Here is a 22,541-nt window from a genome sequence, read left to right as displayed (position 1 = left end):
TGCTCACAGAATTTGTATGATTTGGTTATTTCAAAGACACTGTATTAGTTTTCCACTTGCATCTGTGTTAAAGTCTTTTTTTTTTGCACAGGATAAATATATTTAGATAAGCACTGTGATTCTTTCAGTATGAAGATACAAACTGTAAAAAAAAAAAAAAAAAAAAAAAAAAAAAAAAAAAAAAAAAAAGGAAATATCTGAGATCAGAAAGACATTTTCTCCCCTTCTACAAAAGCAACACCATTTCATGAGGTATTCTATATTTCAGGAGAAGGATGCCAAGTAGGGTGATATTTCTGGTTAAATTATGTCCTGCAGAGATTTCTGGGATAGATTGTGCTCACTTTAGTTCGCAGGATCCTTTGTGGTATTTACATTAGACAATGCAAAAGTTGTTGATGTAATGTCACGATGGTGGTCTTCTACCCTTATCCAACATGTAATTAATGTGATGAAAAACACAGCTTTTCAAAGAAGCTTTGGCGTGCTCTTATAGAAGGCTATGCAGACTTCAAGTTTGCTGGACGTATCTGAATGCAAATACGCATGCTTGATTTCCCCTGAGCGCTGTGTGAACAGTTATTATTACTGACCTGGAAATTATTCTACCTTTGTTTGACTGTTGTTTTTGTCTGGGTTACATGCATCCCTGAAACCAGATGTGCAACACCAATCTATTTGCACTGCTTAACATTACCATGTGCATTTATTATTTTGAAGCTGTTCAGTTTGAAGTAGTAATAGATTGGTTTGTGCTGTACATCTCATGATCTTAGCTTCTTACAGTGACCAGATCCCATAATACAAAATACAGTGTATCGTAAGAGATCTATGTCCACCTAGGCACCAGCAGGAATATTACTGCTACAAACATCTTGAAACATGAGAAAAGAAAATTCAGATTTTACCCATCTGTAAGTATACCTGAACTGATTTTACACAGGCATCTACCACATGGTAAAAGCACGATCACCTCCAATCATTAGCAACGAATAGCCTGATCTGGCCAGTTTGAATTCCACCCAGAGGAATGCAGCAATATATACACATGCTCAACATTTCCTTAGAGGATACTAGACTCAAAGTGACCAAAAAAAAATCACCCACTCCCTGCAATAATAGCCTGACATGTAAAACAAAATAAATACCAGTTTAATAACAATTGATTTCTTTCAATCACAGCGCAGGGTAATAGAAAGGGGATGGGAGTGGACATGAAGCATTAGCTTTTGCTCTTTAATTTTGAGAACAATGTAATTTACTTTTTATTGCCTTTTTGCTTTAAACAAAGAGTAGTGATTTGGAAGTGAACGCTTATGAATACTGAAGATTAAAAAACCCCAGGAAATTAAAGACGGGAAAAAGTAGTCATCCAAAAAACTACCTTGGCAGTCATCTTCCATATGCACACAAAAAGGATTTTATAGCACTGGATTCTCCCACAGCCTGAGTTCTCATAGCTCACACCCAGCCTTTATTAGCTTAGTTACCCTCACAATTCACTTATGAGGCAGGAAACCAGAAATTCAGACTGAGGCATGAAGTGCCTTTGCAGATTTGGGCTGAATTGCTTAAAATCGAGCAGGAAGTTTGAGTTGTATTGGGAGTTTTCACGCAGGTGTCCCGACCCCAAGCCACCCCAGCCGCCTGCGGATCGCCCTTCCCCTCGTGGCTGGGAAGGACGCGCGGGCAGAGCGCGGAGCAGCTGAGGGCACTGGCAGGAGAGCAGAGCGAGCGCTGCCTGCAGCGCCTGCTCTCGCACCGGGCTGTTTTTCTCTATACAGCTGAATTGCATGCTCAGCGTGAGCAGAAAGCTCCCATTTTTTCACCACGAGGACTGTAGTGAAAAGACGTGGTGAGAGACTGAGGCTGCGTTCTGACTGTCCCCTTGCAATAATTATTCTTGTTGTATCATGACAGAGTGCAGGAAAAGGGAGGGAAAGTGCCTCATTCTCAAATGCAACAGGCAAAAGAGCAGGAGCAGAGAAAGCGCGCTGGAGAAGATGGATTTTTTTTTCCTTTCATCTTCAGCATCCAGATCTGATTTCATCCCTGCTTCACCTCTTGCTGCATCATCACCCGCTCCCGTTCATGCCCCGCGTACAGGTTCTCCTCCGCTCAGTTACTACTGTTTTCTTCAAGCTTCCCTGCCCTTGTGCCGCAAATACTCCTCCAGGAGGAATCCCTCACAAACGCTCCCCTCTCCGAATGCTGCGAACAGCGCTGTTGCCCACATCTCCCCCCAGCAGTTCCGCTGCGCCCCACGCGCTCCTTCACCCTCCTCACCGACCCCGGGCAAGGCTGGCAGCTCCGCACAGCCGCTTTCTGGAGGAGACAAGCGCTCGTTGCGCAGCTGGTCAGAAATACTGCGCTACCGCGCGAGCTGGTAGTGTGCAGCGGGCTTTATCCAAGCCGCTGCAGCCTGAGACGCCTGCTTCTGCCTCTCACTTGCACGCGGCCTCTCGGCACTCAGGAATCCAACGTAAGGTTTATATCATCCCACACAGAGGTGCAGATGTCTGCTTCCCAGAGCAGCAATAACGCGTCTCCCCTCGAGTAACTTATGTTGTTTTCCTAGCGTCTCCTCTGCAGTCGCTCCGTCTGCTCCCGATTCCTTCGCATCTCTCCGGGCCGTACACTCACGCGTTTTGCTCTCTTTGAGAATTTTTGGCTGGAGACTGTTTGAATGTGATAAGATATAACCGTCCAGGTTTTGATCTGGCCTAAATGGCAGAGCTCAGAGTTATTAACATCTGCGCAGGACCTGCCTCATGCTATCTTACTGCAGAGGATCACAAAACACTTTTCACAGGACTGTTGCTACAGTGATCATGTGGAAATATAACTTCAAACTAGTAGAAATTATTAAAACTTTCTTGCTCTTTCAAAAATCCTATGTTTTGACCAGCTTCAGTAAGCTAGCAATTACAAATCAGTACGAGCTGCCAACATGAGCCGACGTACTCACATGTCAGTAACTCACCGATCCTGACTCCAGCATTATATACTGTTTTACTGAAGTCATTGTAATCACTCCCAACTTACATTACCTTAAATGAGAGTTCAATTAGGTTTAACATCAATAGGCAGCCCTATGCGTATGCAGTTGTACTATGTATTGATCTATGTGCGCAAGTTATCTATGCAGAGTGAAAAAAAAATACTGTCATTCCTATAAAACAGCAGATTCAGATGCAATTGAAATATTTTTCCAGAGAAGGGCTTGTGTAATGACTATAATTAAAAACTAGTTATTTTGGAAAAGTCAGATTTAAATCTTTTGTCTAGTCAGTCTTCCTGCAATCTAAGCTGCTCTGTATAGACTTAGCAATAATACATCACTTAAAACTCAATAATCCTGCTTTTTTAAATTAGAAAGAGAATACTAGCCCATTCCAGTTTGTTACTGTGACTGAATGAATTTGTTAGGACTGGCAGTTTCTGAATCTTGTACAAGTACAAAAAGGAGGTAAAAAAACCCCAGAATGTTTCAATTTGTGCTCCATAGCTACCTTACTGGTAGCAGATACTATGGCTACTAAGAGTTTCCAGACAGGGAATGAGCAAGAAGTGTCTCACACATCTTAAGGAACTTACGGTTTAACTCATGGCCTACCAAGGTCAACAAAGAAGCTTCAAAAGTACTGAATTCATTCCACTCATATCGTCATATGACAGGGAAGGCTTGGGCCCTTTCTAGGACACGGTGCCTCTAGGTCCTCCTTTTCAAACCATACATCAACATGCAATGGCTTACCCACAGAGGTAACTAAACTCTCCAACTCCGACAGTTTCTTCAACTTGCTACTCTCAGTTAACAGTAGAGTCTTCAATGACTGCCTCGAAAGCTGCCTAAGTTTGTAAACTTCATGATAGCGGCATAGGTGGGAACCAAAAACAACCATAACAGGAGGACACATTACAGAAGTCACCACATTGTGTGAGCAGAAACTAAAAAAACCAGACAACTAGTAACTAAAGATCTAAAAAGATTGAAGCAAAGGACCAGCTCGTTCTTTAACGGGCATGGCTGGATTGGCCTTAATTTATTGCAAAGAAAAAGTTTAAAAAATTACAGAAGATTGCCAATATATACTACTACTTGGAATTTAAAGTAATAGGAGTTCTGCTACAGACTTTGAAAGGCACAAGTTTGACAAAGTCTTATTCTGCTGTATGCAAGAGTTAAAAGCAGCTCCTTTGCTTACTAAACATGTTGATCTGCAGAAAAAAATGGCACGTAATTCAGTCACTTTTACCAGCTTAGGATAGTAATAGCTATAGAAAAACAGTATAAAAGGCTAGAACTGCTTCTGTGAAAACCTCTAACCTACTGCAGAATTAGGCGCTCTCACCAGAGTGGGACTATCCCTTAGAGACATTACTTCACTATTACTCTTACCTGTTTACAACGCGCATGAGACCTCAAGGGGCTCACTGGGAACTGAGCTGACAAGGTTAGCGCGTAACAGGGCGACTTTTCAACAGTACATTTGCAAATTAGCAACTTTACTAACGCAAAAAGTGCTGAAAGACGTACAGGGTGGAGTGGTGTGGGGGCAAAGGAAATCAAAAGCTAGTCTACCATCAGAGCCGTGCTTGCTGAGGTTGCAGAGGAATCTCACTAACCAGCAGACTGTTAAAAGGAAGGCAAGTTTTTCAAAGTTTTCCAAATAATTCAAAACCGAACTGATCACACTGCATGTACTTAAACCAACTTTCAGCCTTACTTTTTTTGTAGATTGACTTGCCCTCCACTCCCCCCAAGTGGAAGAACCAGCAATAAACGCTGCTCTGAGCAAAACCTGTAGCTTGGCTTCCCCTACAAAACGCCTTTGATCCAGCCTAGCCTTCCCTCTCTTACTGCATTGCTGCCTCCTTCCCAATTCAGCTTCAAACTCGCATTTCAGTTTTGAAATGAATACTCATTTGCAGGCTGAATGGGATCCTCATGGGCTGCATCGCCAGCTCAAAAGGTGTTTTCAGTTTAGCTGCACTGCTCATACCTACGCTTGCTGATCAGTTCGAAGCTGTCTATGAACCCTTTTCAAGGTGAGTCTGGCACCCTATTTAAATCCCCGGACTAAGCTCTGCTAGTTGAGCTGTTTTTTAGGCTTCCCGTTTCAATGGATGGCATCGGACAGGTATTTTCAGAAGCGTTTCTCCACTCCACTGGTTTTGCAGCCTGTAACTTCACTAAAGATTCATCAGAAACAACTGCCTCTGGTTTTGCCGCAGTTCTTTTCATAGCACTTAGAAAAACGGAGCTATAAAACTAGATTCCTTACACTCAGTTCCAGATAGATTTTTGCAAATACTCCTTTAAGCACTGTGACGTTCATTCTCCCAGAGCTATATACACTTGCTAACAAGCAGTATTCAAAATACCTGTATTCTGGGAAACCAGGTGCTCAGATGGACAGACTGGCTACCCGCCGAGTGCATCTGTGCCTTCTCCTTTGGAGTCACAGAAAGGTGGCAGGATCTAGTTTTTGCAGCTGTTGTTTTCTAAGGAAAAAAGATACAAACAAACAAAGATGGAGCAACATACATGAGTAGTAAGGGTGGGCATGATCAGACCTAGTTCAAATCTCATGTAAGGATTTGATTCTCCTACTGTATATACTCACAGCATCACAGATATAAACATCTCTGGACTGAGCCTCAGCCAGTGGAAGCCTGTTCAGCTTTCTTAACTTCTAACGAAAAGCCTAAAAAATGGTACTATTATTCTGAAGTGAGGTTACTTCCTTCAACATCTGTAGTGAATATGTGATACAGGCTATTATAAGCACCACACATTTAAAACTAACAGGAGATGTTAAGGCTTGGTCCAGCCATGTTGTGGTCATTAGGAGCAGGGAGCTAGGCAAATGCTTCACGAGCTACATATGCTGTACCAGGGGTACTGAGGGCTTAGCTCGTTCCTCATAGATCTCTCATCTTGCTCAGATTTTTCAGAAATAAACAAATCTTTCTAAAATATGAAGTATAAATAGGATCCCAAATGCCTAACTTTTAAAGAAATTCCCAATAACCAGCTGTTTATCTCTGTTTACACTGATGATATTTATATTAATGCCTTCCATTGCCTACTGCATAAAGAAGAATCAATAAAATATCTGGTAGCATTTATTACATTATTTCTAAAGGCTCATTAAAATATATGCTTCCTTACTGTGGAATCACTTAGTACCATTGTCACAACACAGTGCCCTCTAAAGAGGGAATGTATTTGCATTCCAGAAGAATTTGAAACTGAAGAATAACTTTTTTTTTTTCAGTCACAAAAGCCTATTTTTTAAAATCAACTAGAGACATTATTAATTGTTTTTATTAACACATACAAAATTCTTAGGGTATACAAATTGTGTTGTCTTTTTGGACACAGTGAAAACTAAATTAATGGGTATTACAGCATTAGTTTACAGTACACTGTTTCAAAGAACACCATTTATAATTAAACAAATAGTTTTTATATATATATATGTGTGTATATATATACATATACATATATATATATAAAGCTTGAAATAGCTGGATAACAAATCATTGATTTACACTATCAAAAGGCAGGGAGTAATTGTATCTCCTATGATTGTGCTCTTAGCTTTCAAATCAAAATCTCCACTAATACAAGTTCCCACTTAAAAAAATCAACAACAACGCCCACAAAACCCAAACCCAAATCCCCAAAGCATTGGCACAGCTTTCCCCAAGCTAATAACTTTTCCTGACAGCTTCAAGCACAAGTGGATTATTTTAAATATCATGTAAACCTACTGTAAATTAAAAAAATAAGATTAATTTACACAATGCATGGAAACAATTTCTACTGAGCACCAACATTTACAACTGTGTCATGTTTTTTCCTTGCACAACCCATACTCGCACACAAACCAGTTTTCAAAAGAATTAGTGAAATATTCAGTCCACTTTTGTTTCCTTTATACAATATGAAATGGTTACAATACCATAGTATATTTTAGAATAAGTTAAACATCAAGACATATGCCAATAGCATTGTACTATTCTTCCTACATACACACTAAATCCAGAAAGTCAGTCTATTCTTACTCAGTCACAAAAAAATGAATAAAGACTAAGATCCAGTTATACTGGAAAGCTAGACTAGTTTAGAAACCACAAATACTGTAAGCGCTTTGGTATAGTATGTACAGATTGTGCCATCGATGTCATGCTTCCATACTACAACTCATAACTGGTTTCAACTGGTGAATTAAGAAAACAGCTACTGTAAAACTTGCTTTAGCATTTCTTTTTCCATTTGGAAATGATTTAGTCAAAGAAGATGCACCACAAGTACACACATAGCATTTGTATGACGTGACTACAAATTAAATATTAAAGTGTTTTTTAAATACAATGCAAGACCAGTCTTTTAAGTGCATAGAACATAATGCAGAATACTGTTAATTACAGGAACAAGTACAAGAATATTAAACATTTTAACAGATATTGAACAATGCTCTTATAAAAAAAAAAAAGTGTGAATCATAATAAACATACTGTTAAAGATCAACATGTTCCCCCCCCCACTAGTAAGAGAAACAATAACCGCTGAATTATGAAAGATACCTACTGCATCCATTTTATCTGTACCTCTCAAATGCTTTAGCTATTTGGGAATTTTTGGCTTTTTTCTATTAAAAAAACCCCTTTTCCTGAAAGTGGAACTCAAAGTGCATTTTAATTAAGGGTTCATTTCCCTCCTCCCCCACTCCCCTTTTCATGGATGCAGTTGCTGTGGTTCAGAAATCTTAGCTAAATCTCTTCTTCCTCTCTATCACTACAATCTATCAGAATACCTCGGATTTAAATCAAGCAACTATCTCAGAGAAAGAGACCCCTCCTTTTGCAAAACAAATGGTTCTCAGTTCTAATAAAGGCAAAATACTGCAATATTTACTCATGAGAAATGCCAACTTAAAGAATAAAGACTGCAGGTTTTTCAGAAAATTTGGACTATCTGCAAAATCTTCTCAAATTTGTGTTTTATCTTTAGGCTTTCAGGACACAGAAAGTGGCAAATATCACATTCACTTAATACTGCAAGTCACTTTTGTGCTGTGGCCTCAGGAATGAAATGGTAGCCCCAAGACTGTCAACCCAACCAGAGGTAACACACTCCAACCTTTACTCACTCCTTACCCAACTCTACTTATTTAACATGTAAACACAAGGGATGATGGTTCTCATTCAAATTTCCTGCTGTTGGCAAGTAACACTTTGCAGGTATCAGAAATACTTCAGTTAACGACATCATATTTTCTGCATTTCACAACTGTTTTCTTATCCTTACAGAAGCTTTGGCTATTTAAAGTCAAACCAAATAATTGCACAAAAACTATGGCACCAAGCTTTGCTAAGTGAAACTTCCAGGAAGCACACATGAGAGAAAAGATTTTGACCACGGCTGCTAAGTCAAGTGAATCTAAACAAAACTAATTTTAAGACATTTCTTAATTGAAATGATTGATAGTTAGCAGAAATAAATTCAGATCAGCATGATCTCACTGTAAGCTAGTTGGTGACCCAGCCAGACTTTTATGCAGGTTAGGGTTTTGACTGTGCCTGTTCCGACTGCGAACAGATGAAAACATTGTGTTGCAACCTGGGACTTTACATTTGTGGAGCTGGCGGAGATGCACAGTTTTGTAATGAGCCCTGAAAGTTCCTTTATTACTGTAAGTTTTTTGGCATATGTGACAAGTTATTGGCAAACTGGAAGGCAAATTTGTAAAGTTTTGATTGGTTTTCTCAATTAAAGTACAGTCTTGGTAGAGTTCGTCATTGGGCATTAGGCTGGGTCCTTCACAGCTTTCATCACTATCTTCCAAGGGCATGGTGCACACTTCACTTCCTCCATCAGAGTCCCAGGAAGAATGAGCACTGCTCTCAGACTTAATGCTGGAAGTAGTGCTTAGATCCAGAACAGCTCCATCATTCAATGGATCGTAACCATAACTCTCAGAACAGGGTTCTTTGCTCACTGGAAAAACCAAGCTGCCTGCTCTGCTTGTTCCTTTGAAGATTACAGAAGTATGTCCAACATGTTGTTTTAAAGAGACATCTTGACAAAACTCCTTAGCCATGTCTTTCAAGAGGTATGTTGCATTGAAATGGTTGTTGAATTCCAGTGTATCTTTAGTCAGAAGCTTATGATGAAGATTTAGGTTTGAACTATGTCTAGAAGAACAAAGACAAGCTTAGCAAGAAAATGTTTTGCCTCACTGAAAAGTTGTTTCATAATGATCATTAACAAGAAAAAAAAATCAATATTTAGTAGCATGCATGAACTGTGTATTTCTGATTTGACCAACTGCCAGAGTGGGAGTGCACACAGATGATTTATACATGCGACTGGGTATCTGAATTTGCTTTTGCTGGCAAATATTAGAAACAACTACACAGAAATCAATGTCTCATTCTCCTGCATTTTGGATAGCTGTCTGTTCCACTAGACCTAGTGCTGGACCTAAGAGCTGGGGAATGGATTAAAAATACTCTGTATGCTGAAGCGAGATCCAAGAATGGACTGGAGATGGCAGAAAATGAGAACCTTCTCCAACGGACAAAGCAGGAAAGGACTGTCACCTAAGCCTGCAAAAAAATACTGATGACTTCTTAAGTACTCTAACTATGTACCAGGATGTAGCTGTGCACATCAGTATGTAGCTTTTTCTTGAAAGGAATTTCCTTGAAGAAGGAATGTTGCATTTTACAGAACTTGCAGTTTTCCAGTGGACATCCCTGGGTTAAATTTAAACCTACCAAAAGATGGGAAATCACTGCTATTCATTCAATACTATCAATCATCTCACTGTGAACTTCCAGACTCTGGCTAGAAGATTCAGTTCATTGCAGGACAGGGAAAACATTCTTTTCCCCCCTTACCATCACCTAACTGTTTCACCCAAACTACGGACTATTCAAAATGGCACAGAAATATTTTGCACCTGTAGTCGCAGCACTCAGACTCTAGAAGTTTCTGCAAAGTTGTTCTAAATACCTACTGTTCTGCTCAGACCTTTGGAGGAATGTTCTTGTGCAACGGCTTTTATGCCCCTCTTTTACTTGAAAAAAAAATCACCTCCCAAAAGCACTTATGTTAGAACTTAACTAAATATATTGGTGGGAAGGAATCTGTGGCATGTGAAGGCAAATCTCCGCGCAGGCCTTCTCTTCTGTGGCTCAGATCACAATTACAGGGGAGAGGAATTCACATCTGGGAAGACGCAGGCCGCAGCTCAGGGTATGAAGCCCCGCCAGCCGCAGATGAATCTGCGCATCTCAGATGCGGCGGCCAGTCCTCAGAGACCGGCTTATCCCCCCTCTGGACTGCATCAGCTGGCTCCAGTACTCCTAGCAGATTACAGACAATCTAAACCTTGTGTCACTCTGAACTACTATCCAGGCCTGCGTTGTGCAGCCAGGCTCTGCTGTAACCCTGTTACAGGAGTTTTAGCAAACTTACAAGACCTTTACACACTTCAACAGGTCTGCTTATCAATTAATATACTTATCAATTAATATACATAACTGGTGTCTCAAAGCCACAGTTCTTATTTCTCAACCTGCCTGCATAATAGGCTGAAATCAATTGATTTACAGCAACACAAGACTGGATTAACAGTAAAATGAGTCAAGCTTATGATGCAATTTAGGAATTAGTATGCACTCTCATTATTAAAGCACTACCAAGGTGAATATACAGATAGCATTAGGTCAACTAGCACTGTGCTATGTTAATTTCGTACTGACACAGGGTAATCTTACTTTTCTTACAGGCTTTTGCTCATCAGTCCGTTCAAAATCCTTGAGTAAAGCAAGGACAAAGGTGAGTAAAGATTTCCTGAACTGATCTAATTGCTTTTTCATTAAAGAAAACTGCATACATTAAAATACACATGGAAGTACATATTAAACATGTAAGTCCCCACATGCATCTGCTGGAAAATTGCTGAATTCATACCCTTGTGGCTTCCCCTTTATGTTCTAAAGTATTCTTTCAACTATTGCAGTCTTTATCAGTTATGAAATTTTCATGGCTTTATTTAATACCTTGTAGTCTAGTGGAAAGGAAATGTTTCTTTCAATGGATTTTCATTTCACGAATGTTCTGATAAGTTATCGTACCTGTTATATGAGGATACACAGAAAATCTTTCAGGCTCCATTCCTCAAACACTCACTTTAATTTCAAATTAGGCTCCATTGTGATGGTAAAATAAATACAATTTTGTTTATAATTTTCTTACCTGTCTCGACTTCTACGAGAAGGGAAAGCAGCATTACAGCCCTCAACCGTGCAAATATGCATTTCTTTCAGATGTACATTTTTAAAATGCATTTTTACACTGTAAGGGTTTTTAAAAGTCTTCTTACAGATGTCACAATGAAAGCGGCTTTCTTCCTTCTGAATCCCTAGTGCATGTTGACTGACATGATCCATATCTTTAGAGTCTTCAAAACAAGGAATGGCAGCACCCCTGTTTGACAAAGTGCTGAAAAAGCCCCCGGTCAGCAAGTGGTGTTGCAATTCAGGGCAGTCGGTTTTAGGCATCCTGCGCTTTGACTGCTCTTTAATATACAGAGGGGGTTCAGTCATTGGTTTTACAACATCATTGTGGTGGTGTTTTGGATCTTCATATATAATTTCATGGGAAACTATTTGTAATGGTTGGTTTTCTTCTGGTTTAACCTCTTTCTCACAGTGATGCAATTCATTCTCAGAGACATCCTTGATGTATTTGTTATCTGGCGCAAAGACAGATTCAAAATACTTTGGGCCCTCTACCCCAGATAGAGATTTCCATGAATTACCTGAATGGGGGTGCTTTTCCACCCTGTCGGTCACCCGCTTCTCTATCTTATGCTCACAGGTCTCAAGCTCTCCATCGCTTACCACTTGCAGACGTGTATCATCTTCGGAGCTGGCGACATCACTATTTTCATTAGGTGTCTCAACAGCTTCTTTCTCTATTTTAATAGGCATACTGGATTTACGAGATTTCTTCTTGGGTAGCATGTCAAACGGCAATTCATTTGAAACAAGCTGCTCTGGTATTGAGGAAGAAACAAGAGGCAGAGAAGGAAGAGTACCTGGAGTATTAGCAAGCTCAGCTGGTGTGACTGGACTGCGGTAAAAAGGAAGAACAGGCTGTACTGTCTTTAAGTTTGGAAAGAGAACACCATTCTGTCCAATACTGGGGAAACTGGCTTGACCCTTTGAATCTGTACAAGCGCTGGCATAGCTGGTAATAGTTCTGCTATCTGGAGTTAAAATTGTAAATTCTGTCCTTTTACTATCTCCCGGTCCAGCAATGGTCAAACCATTTCTTAGATCTTTATCCCTGTTATTTCTGTTCATTGGCATATGGAGTCTGGGGTTAGGATTTGCACTGTGACGATTTCGACTACGCAGAGAACTAAATACCATATTGCAGCCCTCAATTGTGCATTTGTGCTTTATCTTCAGATGAACAGCATTATAATGTATTTTCAAAGTACCTTTATCATAAAATGTCTTTTCACATGCTGTGCAGAAAACACGCCCTTTCCTTGGCCCAGCGCCATTTTTTTCAACACATTTCATTTTGTTTTCTGGAGATAATGCTGTCATTTCAAGCTTTGCTGCTGTATTATGTGAACTGGAATCACTTAAAAGGGCATCATCTTCTGTTTTAGTGGTGACATCTGGACCATTTATGCTTCTCTCATCTTCAACTTGAAATGGTGCAGAACTAGAAGTTAAGAAGCTGCTTTCAGAAAATGGTATCTGAACATCTTGTTTAGTTTCACTGCTATGGTCTTGACCTTGCTCAATCAAATGTCTTTCTGGTGGTGAACCTATCAAAGGTGGAGGCACTGGACTGAAGAACTGAAACGGCAGCATGAAAGCCATATTATTTACAATATTCTCAAAGGGATGTATGTTGGTGGGACTCATTTTGTCCAAGGAAGCAGAAAGATTAGGACTATGTTGATTGCAGCTTTCTATGAATGCCCTAATATCCAAACTAGTTGTTGGTGGTATTATAATTGATTGTCCTTCTTTCTCCTGAATTGCCATTAACTCTACAATGGACTTAGTTTCTCCAAAACGAAGAAATTGCTGCAAAGTAGCCAGTTCTTCTTCATTGGTCATTATGCTCCAGTGATCCAGCACCTTTCCTGAAGCATCCTAAAGCAAAAATATTTAAATGAGAGAGACATTAGTGAAGGCAAACAAACAAAAGCCACTCCCCTCCAAACCCACTTTTTCCCAGAGACTAGGAATTCTTCTCTAGGTAAATTATAAAATTTTTCTATTTAATGATAGATTAATGGCCATTCTGTGGTATATTCTTCCAAATTTTACTGTATTGGTAAAACTATCACTAATACTTTCCAATAAACTATTTTTTCCACAGAAATTAAGACACGTGTCATTTGAACAACAGTTACTATCATGTAAGTACAGGCAGCAGAGATGGAGCAATCAGACCAAGATTTAGCTCCTCATTTAAGTCAAGTATTCTTTCATTGCAAGTTTAATAATCTTCCAAGCAACTAAGATCAGAGAACAAATGAACCTGTATTGATCTATTGCCAGTGTTCATAGAGCACAGCTGTAATTACACTAGAGTGTTGGAGTTCTTTCAAACTCTAGCTATGCCTAACTTTTCCCAATAACTACAATAAATATTTTATCACAGAACATGTATTTGATGGCCTACTGAGATTTTTCACAGTGCATGTAAGAGTTTCTAAGATGATGAAGAACGTAACATTATAAATTTTTCATGTAGTAGAGGTTCAAGGTAATTGATTCCATATTTTTAATCCTAACACTAAAAAGCAAGATTATCAAGACCATTAAATATTGATTTGTGTCATAATGCAAGATCATAATGTTACTTTACATAAAAGGTAACTTCCACTGTAGCAAGAATTAGCATCAGTGTAAGCACATGGGGCCAAATTCATCCTTGATGCAGCTCCAGAAAGGTCAGTAGCACTGCACCAGAGATATATTGTCCCCGGTGTTTAAGATGATGGCAAGTTTTTTTGTCAATGTATTACTCTGTTGTATAACGGAAAGCTCACTGTTTAAATAATACTTTGAGCAAATTCTGATGCCTTTACTCAGATATAGTCCCAGTAACTTTTTCTTTTCATCTTGGTTTACCTATGCTCTTAGATTTGAGCAAAGTAGTAAGATCTCAGTGAGGGTTGAATGAAAAGACAGCAATGATCAAAAATCCACCCTTTCTTTTCTGGTGCTATACCTGTACAAGTCTATCACCAACTTACAGTTGTAACACCACTGTTAATTCTTTCAGAATTCCCTGTTCAATTCCATTGTGATATGATACAATTAAAACTAGAAAACATTCCGAGATACTACAGAACTACCATTTTTCTATAAAAAAAATCCCTTAATTCAATACCTGTAGCACATATCCACGTATATAATCCTGTAGTGTCCAATCCAAAGCATGGAGAATCTGTATCACCTCTTCCTGCTTCAGGACACTGAAGAGCCGATCCAGCAGGATCTTAAGGCGCACAGGAATGGCTTGGGTTCCATACAGCATGAGGCTACTGATATCGAAGACAACATTGGATTGAACTATTTCTACCTGGCTCGTTGGGTAGAGGTTGGGAATCCTTAATTTGCTCAGGGCTGAAAATAAAATTACAAAGCAAAAATAAGCATGAGTAATGAGAGTTTTATAAAACAATGTAAAGTATACTGTTGGGGGTGGGGGGGAAGGTGCTACAGTGAGAAAGATCCTTAAAGGTCTTAAATAGACTGTAAGAATAATTATTACCATGTGCTACCCATCCATGCCGGCATTGGTCACATTGTCGCTGATTTATTTTCCCAGGTCTGAAACACTGACAACTACAGCTCACTAGAGTGCATCGGATAGCCTGAAAATCAATAGAAAAGATGATAGGCAACGTGTAAGCACCATTTAGAGTGTGCAGATTATATGTATACAATATAAATATGAAATGCACATGAAGATGATCAAGATAAAGCAACACGTAGTGATCACTGTGCAATGGAAGTAATCTGGCCAAAACCCGAGCTATACAAGCCAGCAAGACTACCTCTGCTCTAAACACAACCTAGTCACCAGCTGGAGTCCCACAATACTGTGGAAGCAAAATATTTAATGACATGCTTAGCAACACTTCCGTGGATATATTTAGGTGGAAGCACCTTTATACCAGTAACAAACTGTTCTTGCGCATTCACCTAAGCTATGATCCTCATGTAAGCATCATTTTTTTCCAGGAAGGGGTACGAACATGTACAGAGAGAAGTTCCATTGTCCGAAGTTTTGCTGGAACTATTTACTGCAATATAGGGCGTTCTGATGAGCAACGTATTAGCTCCACACTGATTAAAGTCATCCCTTACACACAGCAGTATCCGCACAGAACGCAAGTGCCTATTAAAGGTACAGAATTTCATCAACTCTTCACACTAAAATTTAAAGTTCATCAAAAAGTACTCCAATTCCTCAGAGGCTACGGTAGTCACATTTTGTAAGGGAAATGCCTGGAAGATTATAGGCAGAACAGAACACGAGCCAGACTAGCAACCAGTTGCACAGTTCAATTTGTGCATCACTTTACTTTCACCAAGGTCATCTATAATGCAAATCAAATTAGTATTCAGATACTCCTAATCAAGAGAGTAATACAAACTTGCTTCCTGGAATACAAGCTTTCCTCTGTATGTGCCCATCTGCTGCAGAAGGCAGACAGACAACTTTGAGGTCCTAGTTAAAGCTCCGGAGGGATTTCTATAGAGCAAAGTGTTTGTATGATTCTGTACCACTTATATCTGATACTGAGAATAGTTTTTACATAAACAGAGTATTTATTAAGGATAGGGAAAGTGAAGAAACTGCACTGGAATACAAGTAGAATTAGATTATGTGATTATAACATAAGCCTGCATTTTTCTGTTTTTAAAAGAAAATGGTTTATATATTAAAGTACACAGAAGCAAGTATGAATGCAAAGCTGGAAGCAGAGAACTACTGGTGTGATGGGCTCCCAAAATCAAGAATTCAGAACTACAACCTGAGAAAAACAGCAAAGCAAACAGTTTAAAAACCTACTTTAGCTCTTGTTAGGAATAGACTGATTTTTATTTTCATTCTAAATCAGAAAACAAATTGACCTCTTATAAAACTAGGAAAACAATTTTATACACAAAGAGTTGAAATATATAGATACAGATACATCACCTTGTTCTCCATCTCAAACTCCAGACCCAGCTATATAATGGCACTGGACTGAGTTTCTGTTTTAGCCCCTGTCAGAATGACATTCTAGGGAGCTATAAGCTGCCCAGTATGTACAGCTGAAAATTGCAAAGATTTAAGATATTTTTGGGCCCCTCTAAGCGTACCTTTGAAAGAGCAAGTGAAACAGTCTTCAGTGTGCAAAAATTCAAATAAAACTGGACTTGAACTTAAACACACCTCCTTCTTCAATTTTTCATGAGTCCTACACTTGAGCAAACACCTAAAGACAAGTGTCAGCCATTTGCATGGAGCTTTTTGTTTCACACTTGACATCTCTTTTCTTGAAACCTGATCCTGCAGAACCCAAAAATCTCAGTTATTCAAGTTAGGAATGTTCAAAATCTTTGCAGTGGAGCACAGGATGGTTCAAAGAGGACGGTCTCCATCAGCCAGTTACACGCACTGCTGTCCACTCCTCCTAGGAGCTTTGGCAAAGCAGGCACTTCCGCTACTTCCTAATTCCTAGAGGAATGCAAGGCAAGAGTTGAAGAGAAGAGTAACATCTTTTCAATGCTGCTGCCCTCACGCTGGTACTTTTGGAAGGCAAACAAAGGATCAAGCCTTTGGGCAATCAGGCTAACAAGGTGGAGATGTGAAATGTTCAAAATGTATAGGAGGTGAGATAAAGGTCGTTTTACTGCTTTTTGCCAAGGACACTTCTTTAGGCTTGAAGAACTAGACTGACTTAGGGTAGAAGAGTATACTATATGTACACATCTATTATAACCAAGCAGGTACGGGGGACTTTCATGTCTAGTGCTTTGCATGGCTGGATTTGGAATTTTAAAGTCTCAGCTGCTGGCTTATCAAGGAGTTAGTTTACGTGCACCTCTCCAAACTGCACCGACTAGATGCAGAGATCCATCTTTATTTGAAGGAATAGAGCAAGTGACGACAAGGCTATTGAAATCACTGAATCACTTTGCCTTTAAGTCTTTCAAGGGAGCCATTGCAAAACGCTGAATTCTTGAGAAAAGCTTTGTGCTCCCCATAAAGTCATAACACACACTGGAACACTATGCAGCGTGAATTGCTTCACTTTAATGAAGGATATACTTTCCCTTGCATGCTAAAATCTGTTAATATAACAGTAAAAAACCATACATTTATTATGGAAAGATTAAAAAAAGTGTATGTGGCTGATGATTCATTTATATCACAGGATATCAAACTATAATGCAGTTCAATTCTTTTAGCTCTGTATAACATGTTATTCTGTGACTTGCACAGACTGAACTTCTTCCATATGCTATTCTGCTAGGTCCTGTAAGCTACAGCTGCACTCCATGAACACATCCCTTGCGATCTCTCTGCAGACAACACTACAAAAGACTACTTTTTCTGCAAGAAGTAACAGAAATGCATACAATAAAAAAAGCTGTCATTATGACAAGTTAATTGAGATTTCAGAAATTTTTCATTCCTTTTCCTCTGGACATCTTCCATAAACCACTGGCTTTTAAAACTGTTTCTTAATTTTGCATTTCATAGCTTTGTGCATACCTCTTCTGTATGATATATGTATTTATTTTGTCTTCCTGTATGCTTGGAATGTATGTATGCTACATGTAAAAAAAATACAAAAAGCAGAAGGAGTGCATTTTGTTTGACATGTATGAAAGTGGCGATTAGAAAGGGAGTATAGTTCCACTTCTATTCTAAATATGGAATTAAAAAAACCCAAATCAACACATCATTGCTTGTGGAAACCAGTCTTAGATGTGGTTAGCTTGTATACAGCTGACGTATCAAAAGCATACCCTTAAATCAGGTATCCATCAATGACTTTTGAAAAAAACTAATTGTAAGAATCCCTGAGAAGAAACAAATGTGATTTTCAAGTTGGTAGGACTTCCCTTCGTTTGTGATTATCAGATTTTATGTTCCCTAAAATGTTCCAGCAACACTTGCATTGCTATAGTAACAGAACATATATAAATGGCAAACTGACTTAAAATAATTGGCAAGTCACAATTTAAAGTCTTCATTCATTGTTCAATCTAAAAAGGAACCTGTGAAAGATACATTTTGTCTCCCAAATTAACATACATCAGAGTTTAATGACCAGAAATCTAGTAAAAAATCATGACAATAATAAGCTTATCAATTGCATATTAAATCTGCTATCCTTACATGCCTTTTCCAGGGCACTGTAACTATACCAAGTTTTCTAATGTTTTTACTCCCCCCCAAAGTAGCAAGTACACATGATTTCATTGTGCAGAACAAAGGTATAACTTTCTATATGTCATGTATGTAAAACTTCAAAAAACCTAATTAAATAGTTGGAAATGAGAATGGAAATTAGAGTGGAAAAATTTTTAAGTGCAATCCTTTCACTCAGGTCTAATATTTTTTTTCATTTTCCAGAAACATTAAGCAGATGTTAAAAAAAATCCTATGCTATCATCAAGGGTCTTGTTATTGCTTCCCAGTCACTCTCTCCCCCACAGATGGGTCCTTCCAAATCCATTATCAGGAACATTTTCTTCTTCTTTTTTAAATAGAATTGAAAATTCTGATCAAAATTTGCTGTGGTTTTACCAGCGTGACTGTGAGTACCTGAACCTCGGATTTTTAATAAAGAGGATGCTTCATTACAAGGAGGATAGAGATTAACCATTAAACCGACCACTGAAAAACCTCCATCACTAATCTCTGAAAAAGAAATCTTAACATCTGTTGCCTAGAACTCATGACTGCTGAATTGTTTTTTGCACCAGAGATTGATGTGGTTTTGATTACACTTCAGAAGTCACTGAACATTTCTTTTCAATGAACTCTCAACTTTCACAGCTAAAGAAAGTGCCAACTAATGGGACAAGTTCATTCAGATTCTCGGTGCATAATTAGGCTTCGTTTCATAACTTAAGTTTGAGACCGTCTATCCATTTCCGAAGCCTTGAGGGACCTACGCTCACCTTGCAACAGACCAAGAGGTTTAAAACATTACAGCAGCAGAGGTGTGCATACAGTCTACGGACAACAGGAGTGTTTGTGATTACGTCAAGATGTGGAGGAGTAACTGTATCAAATCTCAAAGTTAAGTGGAATCTAGTTTGACAGCACTTCAGCTCATGAAACAGAATTTAAAAAGTAAATAAACACTAAAGATCCCATCAGGGCTGAGAAAGAGATCTCTGCTCAGACCAGAAAGCAAGTCTGCTTTTCTGCACGCTGCAAGCGCCCCAAGTGCAGACACAAGGGAAAGGGAAGAGCAGGTTACCCTGGTACCATTCAGCATCCGTAACGCACAGGTTGGCACCTGGACTTGTCTCCCTCATCTAGGAAAGGGCCTTTTTTAAAGCCTACTGTCATTACATGAAGAGCCTCAGAGCCTTACTATTTTGCTATGCAGCTTACTAACAAAACAGTGTTATTGATGAAGCATTACAGCTCTCTTGCAGCCAGGAATGAGAAATTTGTATCAGTTTAAAATACAAGTTTGGAAGGAGTGGAAAGAGGAGTTATATGAACAAAAATACCTAAGAAAAGCTTTCATTACATGAGATGTAGTAGGCACTGCTTTTCATGCTCTCTGTTGAGGGTTTCCAGCCACTAGCCGTAGGTGCATCTCACCTTCATTCCCCACCAAAATTAATCCCACCAGATACACATGATCCTCCAAGATATGAGCACAGGGGTACATATTCTACAGGAAAGAACTAAGACTTCTGATTTCTGCAGAAGAGACTTTCAGTGGCTCCACTGTAAGAACCTCATGGAGGAAGAGGCAAGATTCAACTGTGGAAAGAACAGATCATTCTGCAAAGCTTGCTTTTGCCCACCAATCAGCTAAAACATGAAAGCTTTTTTTTGTTGTTTTAAACTTTCCTACAGTACAGGAAATAATTTTTAATCATATATTTTAAAAAGTCCTTAGAAATTAACCTCTTATTTAGTTTCTAGAAAAAAACTAAACATAGGAGATACATCTGGTTATTAGGAAATATTTTCTTGCACACACCTTGTAAAAGATTTGCAGCATTAAGGAAAAGATATATTCACCAATAAATAGGTCTGTCTCACTGTTATTTTGTTATGATTTAAAACAAGTTCTCAATCCACATTTTGAACATCTTGCTTTCACTGTATTAGAACCTAGCTATGCCTATCTGTATCATACCAGTAATAACAATTCCTTCCACACAGCTCATATGCATTCATAGAGCTCTGCCCTCTCCACTCTGCAGTACATGCTTAGCCCTTGCGATCAGTCCCCCTAAGCGCTTGCTTCAACTTTTGCTATTTCACTGAGCTCCCTGCAGTTTATTAGAACTATAACACACTTCACTATATTCCAGCTATAACCACAAAAGATGAGGGACTACTAATGCAACATATCATATAAGCTCACGAAATCAGAGTCAGCTTGTACTTGTTGAAGACTTAGCCCCATAGTTAAGCCTGATAATATCTGTTAGAGTTTAGATTAAGCATCTCACGTCTCTACTGTTCCTTGGATGTTTTCGGTCACCTGTTTCGGTGTTCTGAGTTCAGGCCACCTACAAACCCTTCTGCCTTTAATGTGACATTAGGAGGGTCCCTGCAGCATCTCCAAGGAAGGTCTCTGGGCCATTTTCTGCTTCTTCGAGACCACTGCAAAGAGCAAATAGGATGGCTGGTGGATGGGCAGCAAACAGGAACCTGTAACTGCAAGTAAGTGGATCTGGGAGGGGGGCACACAAGGAAAGGGGCAAAGGGTGATGCTCATCAAGTGCACTTAAACACACTTGGTATTCCTGCAGAAACAAACTCAGCCAGACTGCCAGGAAGCCACCCACAACACCTCGAGACAAGTACGTGTGCAGGCACGGGCTAGCAGCCTGGCGTCGAGGCCGGTTTGGAGTCACCCTGTACAAAGCAGGCTGGGCCTGAGATGCAGTCTGCACCCGTCCACCAACTGTGGTGTCAATTCTCCATCACGTGCTGATGGTTCTCAGCAGGGGTTCAGATCAGAGCTGTACAGGTACCCTCTATGTTGATAAACAGACATACCACTGATATTATAAACCCACTGCCTTAAATCCTTGAAATAAAAGATTTTCCATTTATAGTATATTTATGCAAGTAGGTTTGGCTGTTGCAAGTTCTGTTGTTTTTATACCAAAGCTTAAAAATACTTAAGACTAAAAGAAATAAATCCATAAATTATTACTAATGAAGGAGAGGTCCTTATAGGATTTCTAATTATAACAGACTGAATGATGCACACACTATTTCTGCAGTCTAATCTCACAAAAATATTCCTTATAAAGTAACAGCTGCCATTAACATAGATATTTAATGAATAAATAGCAACAAACATTTATCATGAGAAGCAAACAAACTTTGCATTTGGTTGTAACTAGAAAACACAGTTTGATATTTTGCATATCTGTAGCTTTCAGTTACATAGAGAAAAAATCTATATGGATGCTACAGAGTCAACAGCACTGACCAACCAGCTCCAAGCCTCTCCATTAACAAGCATGTTTATATACTAGTTTTAGATGATTCACTTGGCAAACTGCTTATTAGTAAAATAAACTAGCAAAATTCTTGTCTCCTGTGTAAGAGACTAACCATGACAGAGATGGGACAGGTGGAGATGGGCCACAACTTGCCTCCCTGACTTAACTACACACGAAGTTACACTCATAATTGAGTTCCTAAATCCATGAGCATGTTCCTCTGCTGGTTTTCATAAGTGCTGAAGCTGCACCAAGCTCAGGGGTACAAGAACCTTTGAAAAATCCAGACAAAAACTTTTGTTTCAGAGGCCAAACATGAATTTAGAGTTGAACTTAATGCCTGTTGTGATGAAATTTTGGCTAGTGCTGATACCACTAAACTCCCATTTAAATGTTCTCTATGGGGAGGTTATGACTTCCAGGAGTAAAAGAATACGAAGGCCACAAGTTTGAATACATTTTCTAGATAAGACCACAGAACATATTCCATTAATTACCTGGATCCTTTGTATATATATCCAAATAAATATCATATTGTTTATTTGGTACCAGACACCAAAACCTGACCTCCTTTTAAACAGTCACAGTTACCTTCTCCGTTGTGGGGCTGAACAAAGCAAGTTTTGGTCTGGAATTTGAGCAAGTCTCTCTTGGGGGTAGCAGCCAAGCACCCTGAGCTGAGAATAACTGTCCTTGTAGTAACTGGCTAAAACATGGCCAAGCATGCCCCAAAAGTGAGCGCAGAGGGGTGA

At 39.2% G+C, this 22,541-nt stretch overlaps 1 protein-coding gene across 1 annotated transcript in view; it reads right to left on the bottom strand.

Annotated features, from left to right (window-relative positions):
• Positions 1-8,534: 8,534 nt before the first annotated feature.
• BNC1 (basonuclin zinc finger protein 1) overlaps positions 8,535-22,541 on the bottom strand; it is a 29,675-nt gene continuing 15,668 nt past the window's right edge. The window contains exons 2-5 of the mRNA XM_062584027.1: positions 14,840-14,942; positions 14,456-14,691; positions 11,282-13,206; positions 8,535-9,210 (exon numbers count right to left, since the gene is read on the bottom strand). Coding sequence (XP_062440011.1) covers positions 8,535-9,210; positions 11,282-13,206; positions 14,456-14,691; positions 14,840-14,942 — 2,940 coding nt within the window. The remainder of the gene's footprint in view (positions 9,211-11,281; positions 13,207-14,455; positions 14,692-14,839; positions 14,943-22,541) is intronic.

Source organism: Rhea pennata, chromosome 10 (assembly GCF_028389875.1).
Source record: "Rhea pennata isolate bPtePen1 chromosome 10, bPtePen1.pri, whole genome shotgun sequence".
Lineage (NCBI taxonomy): Eukaryota > Metazoa > Chordata > Aves > Rheiformes > Rheidae > Rhea > Rhea pennata.
This window is presented reverse-complemented; position numbering and strand designations above follow the sequence as displayed.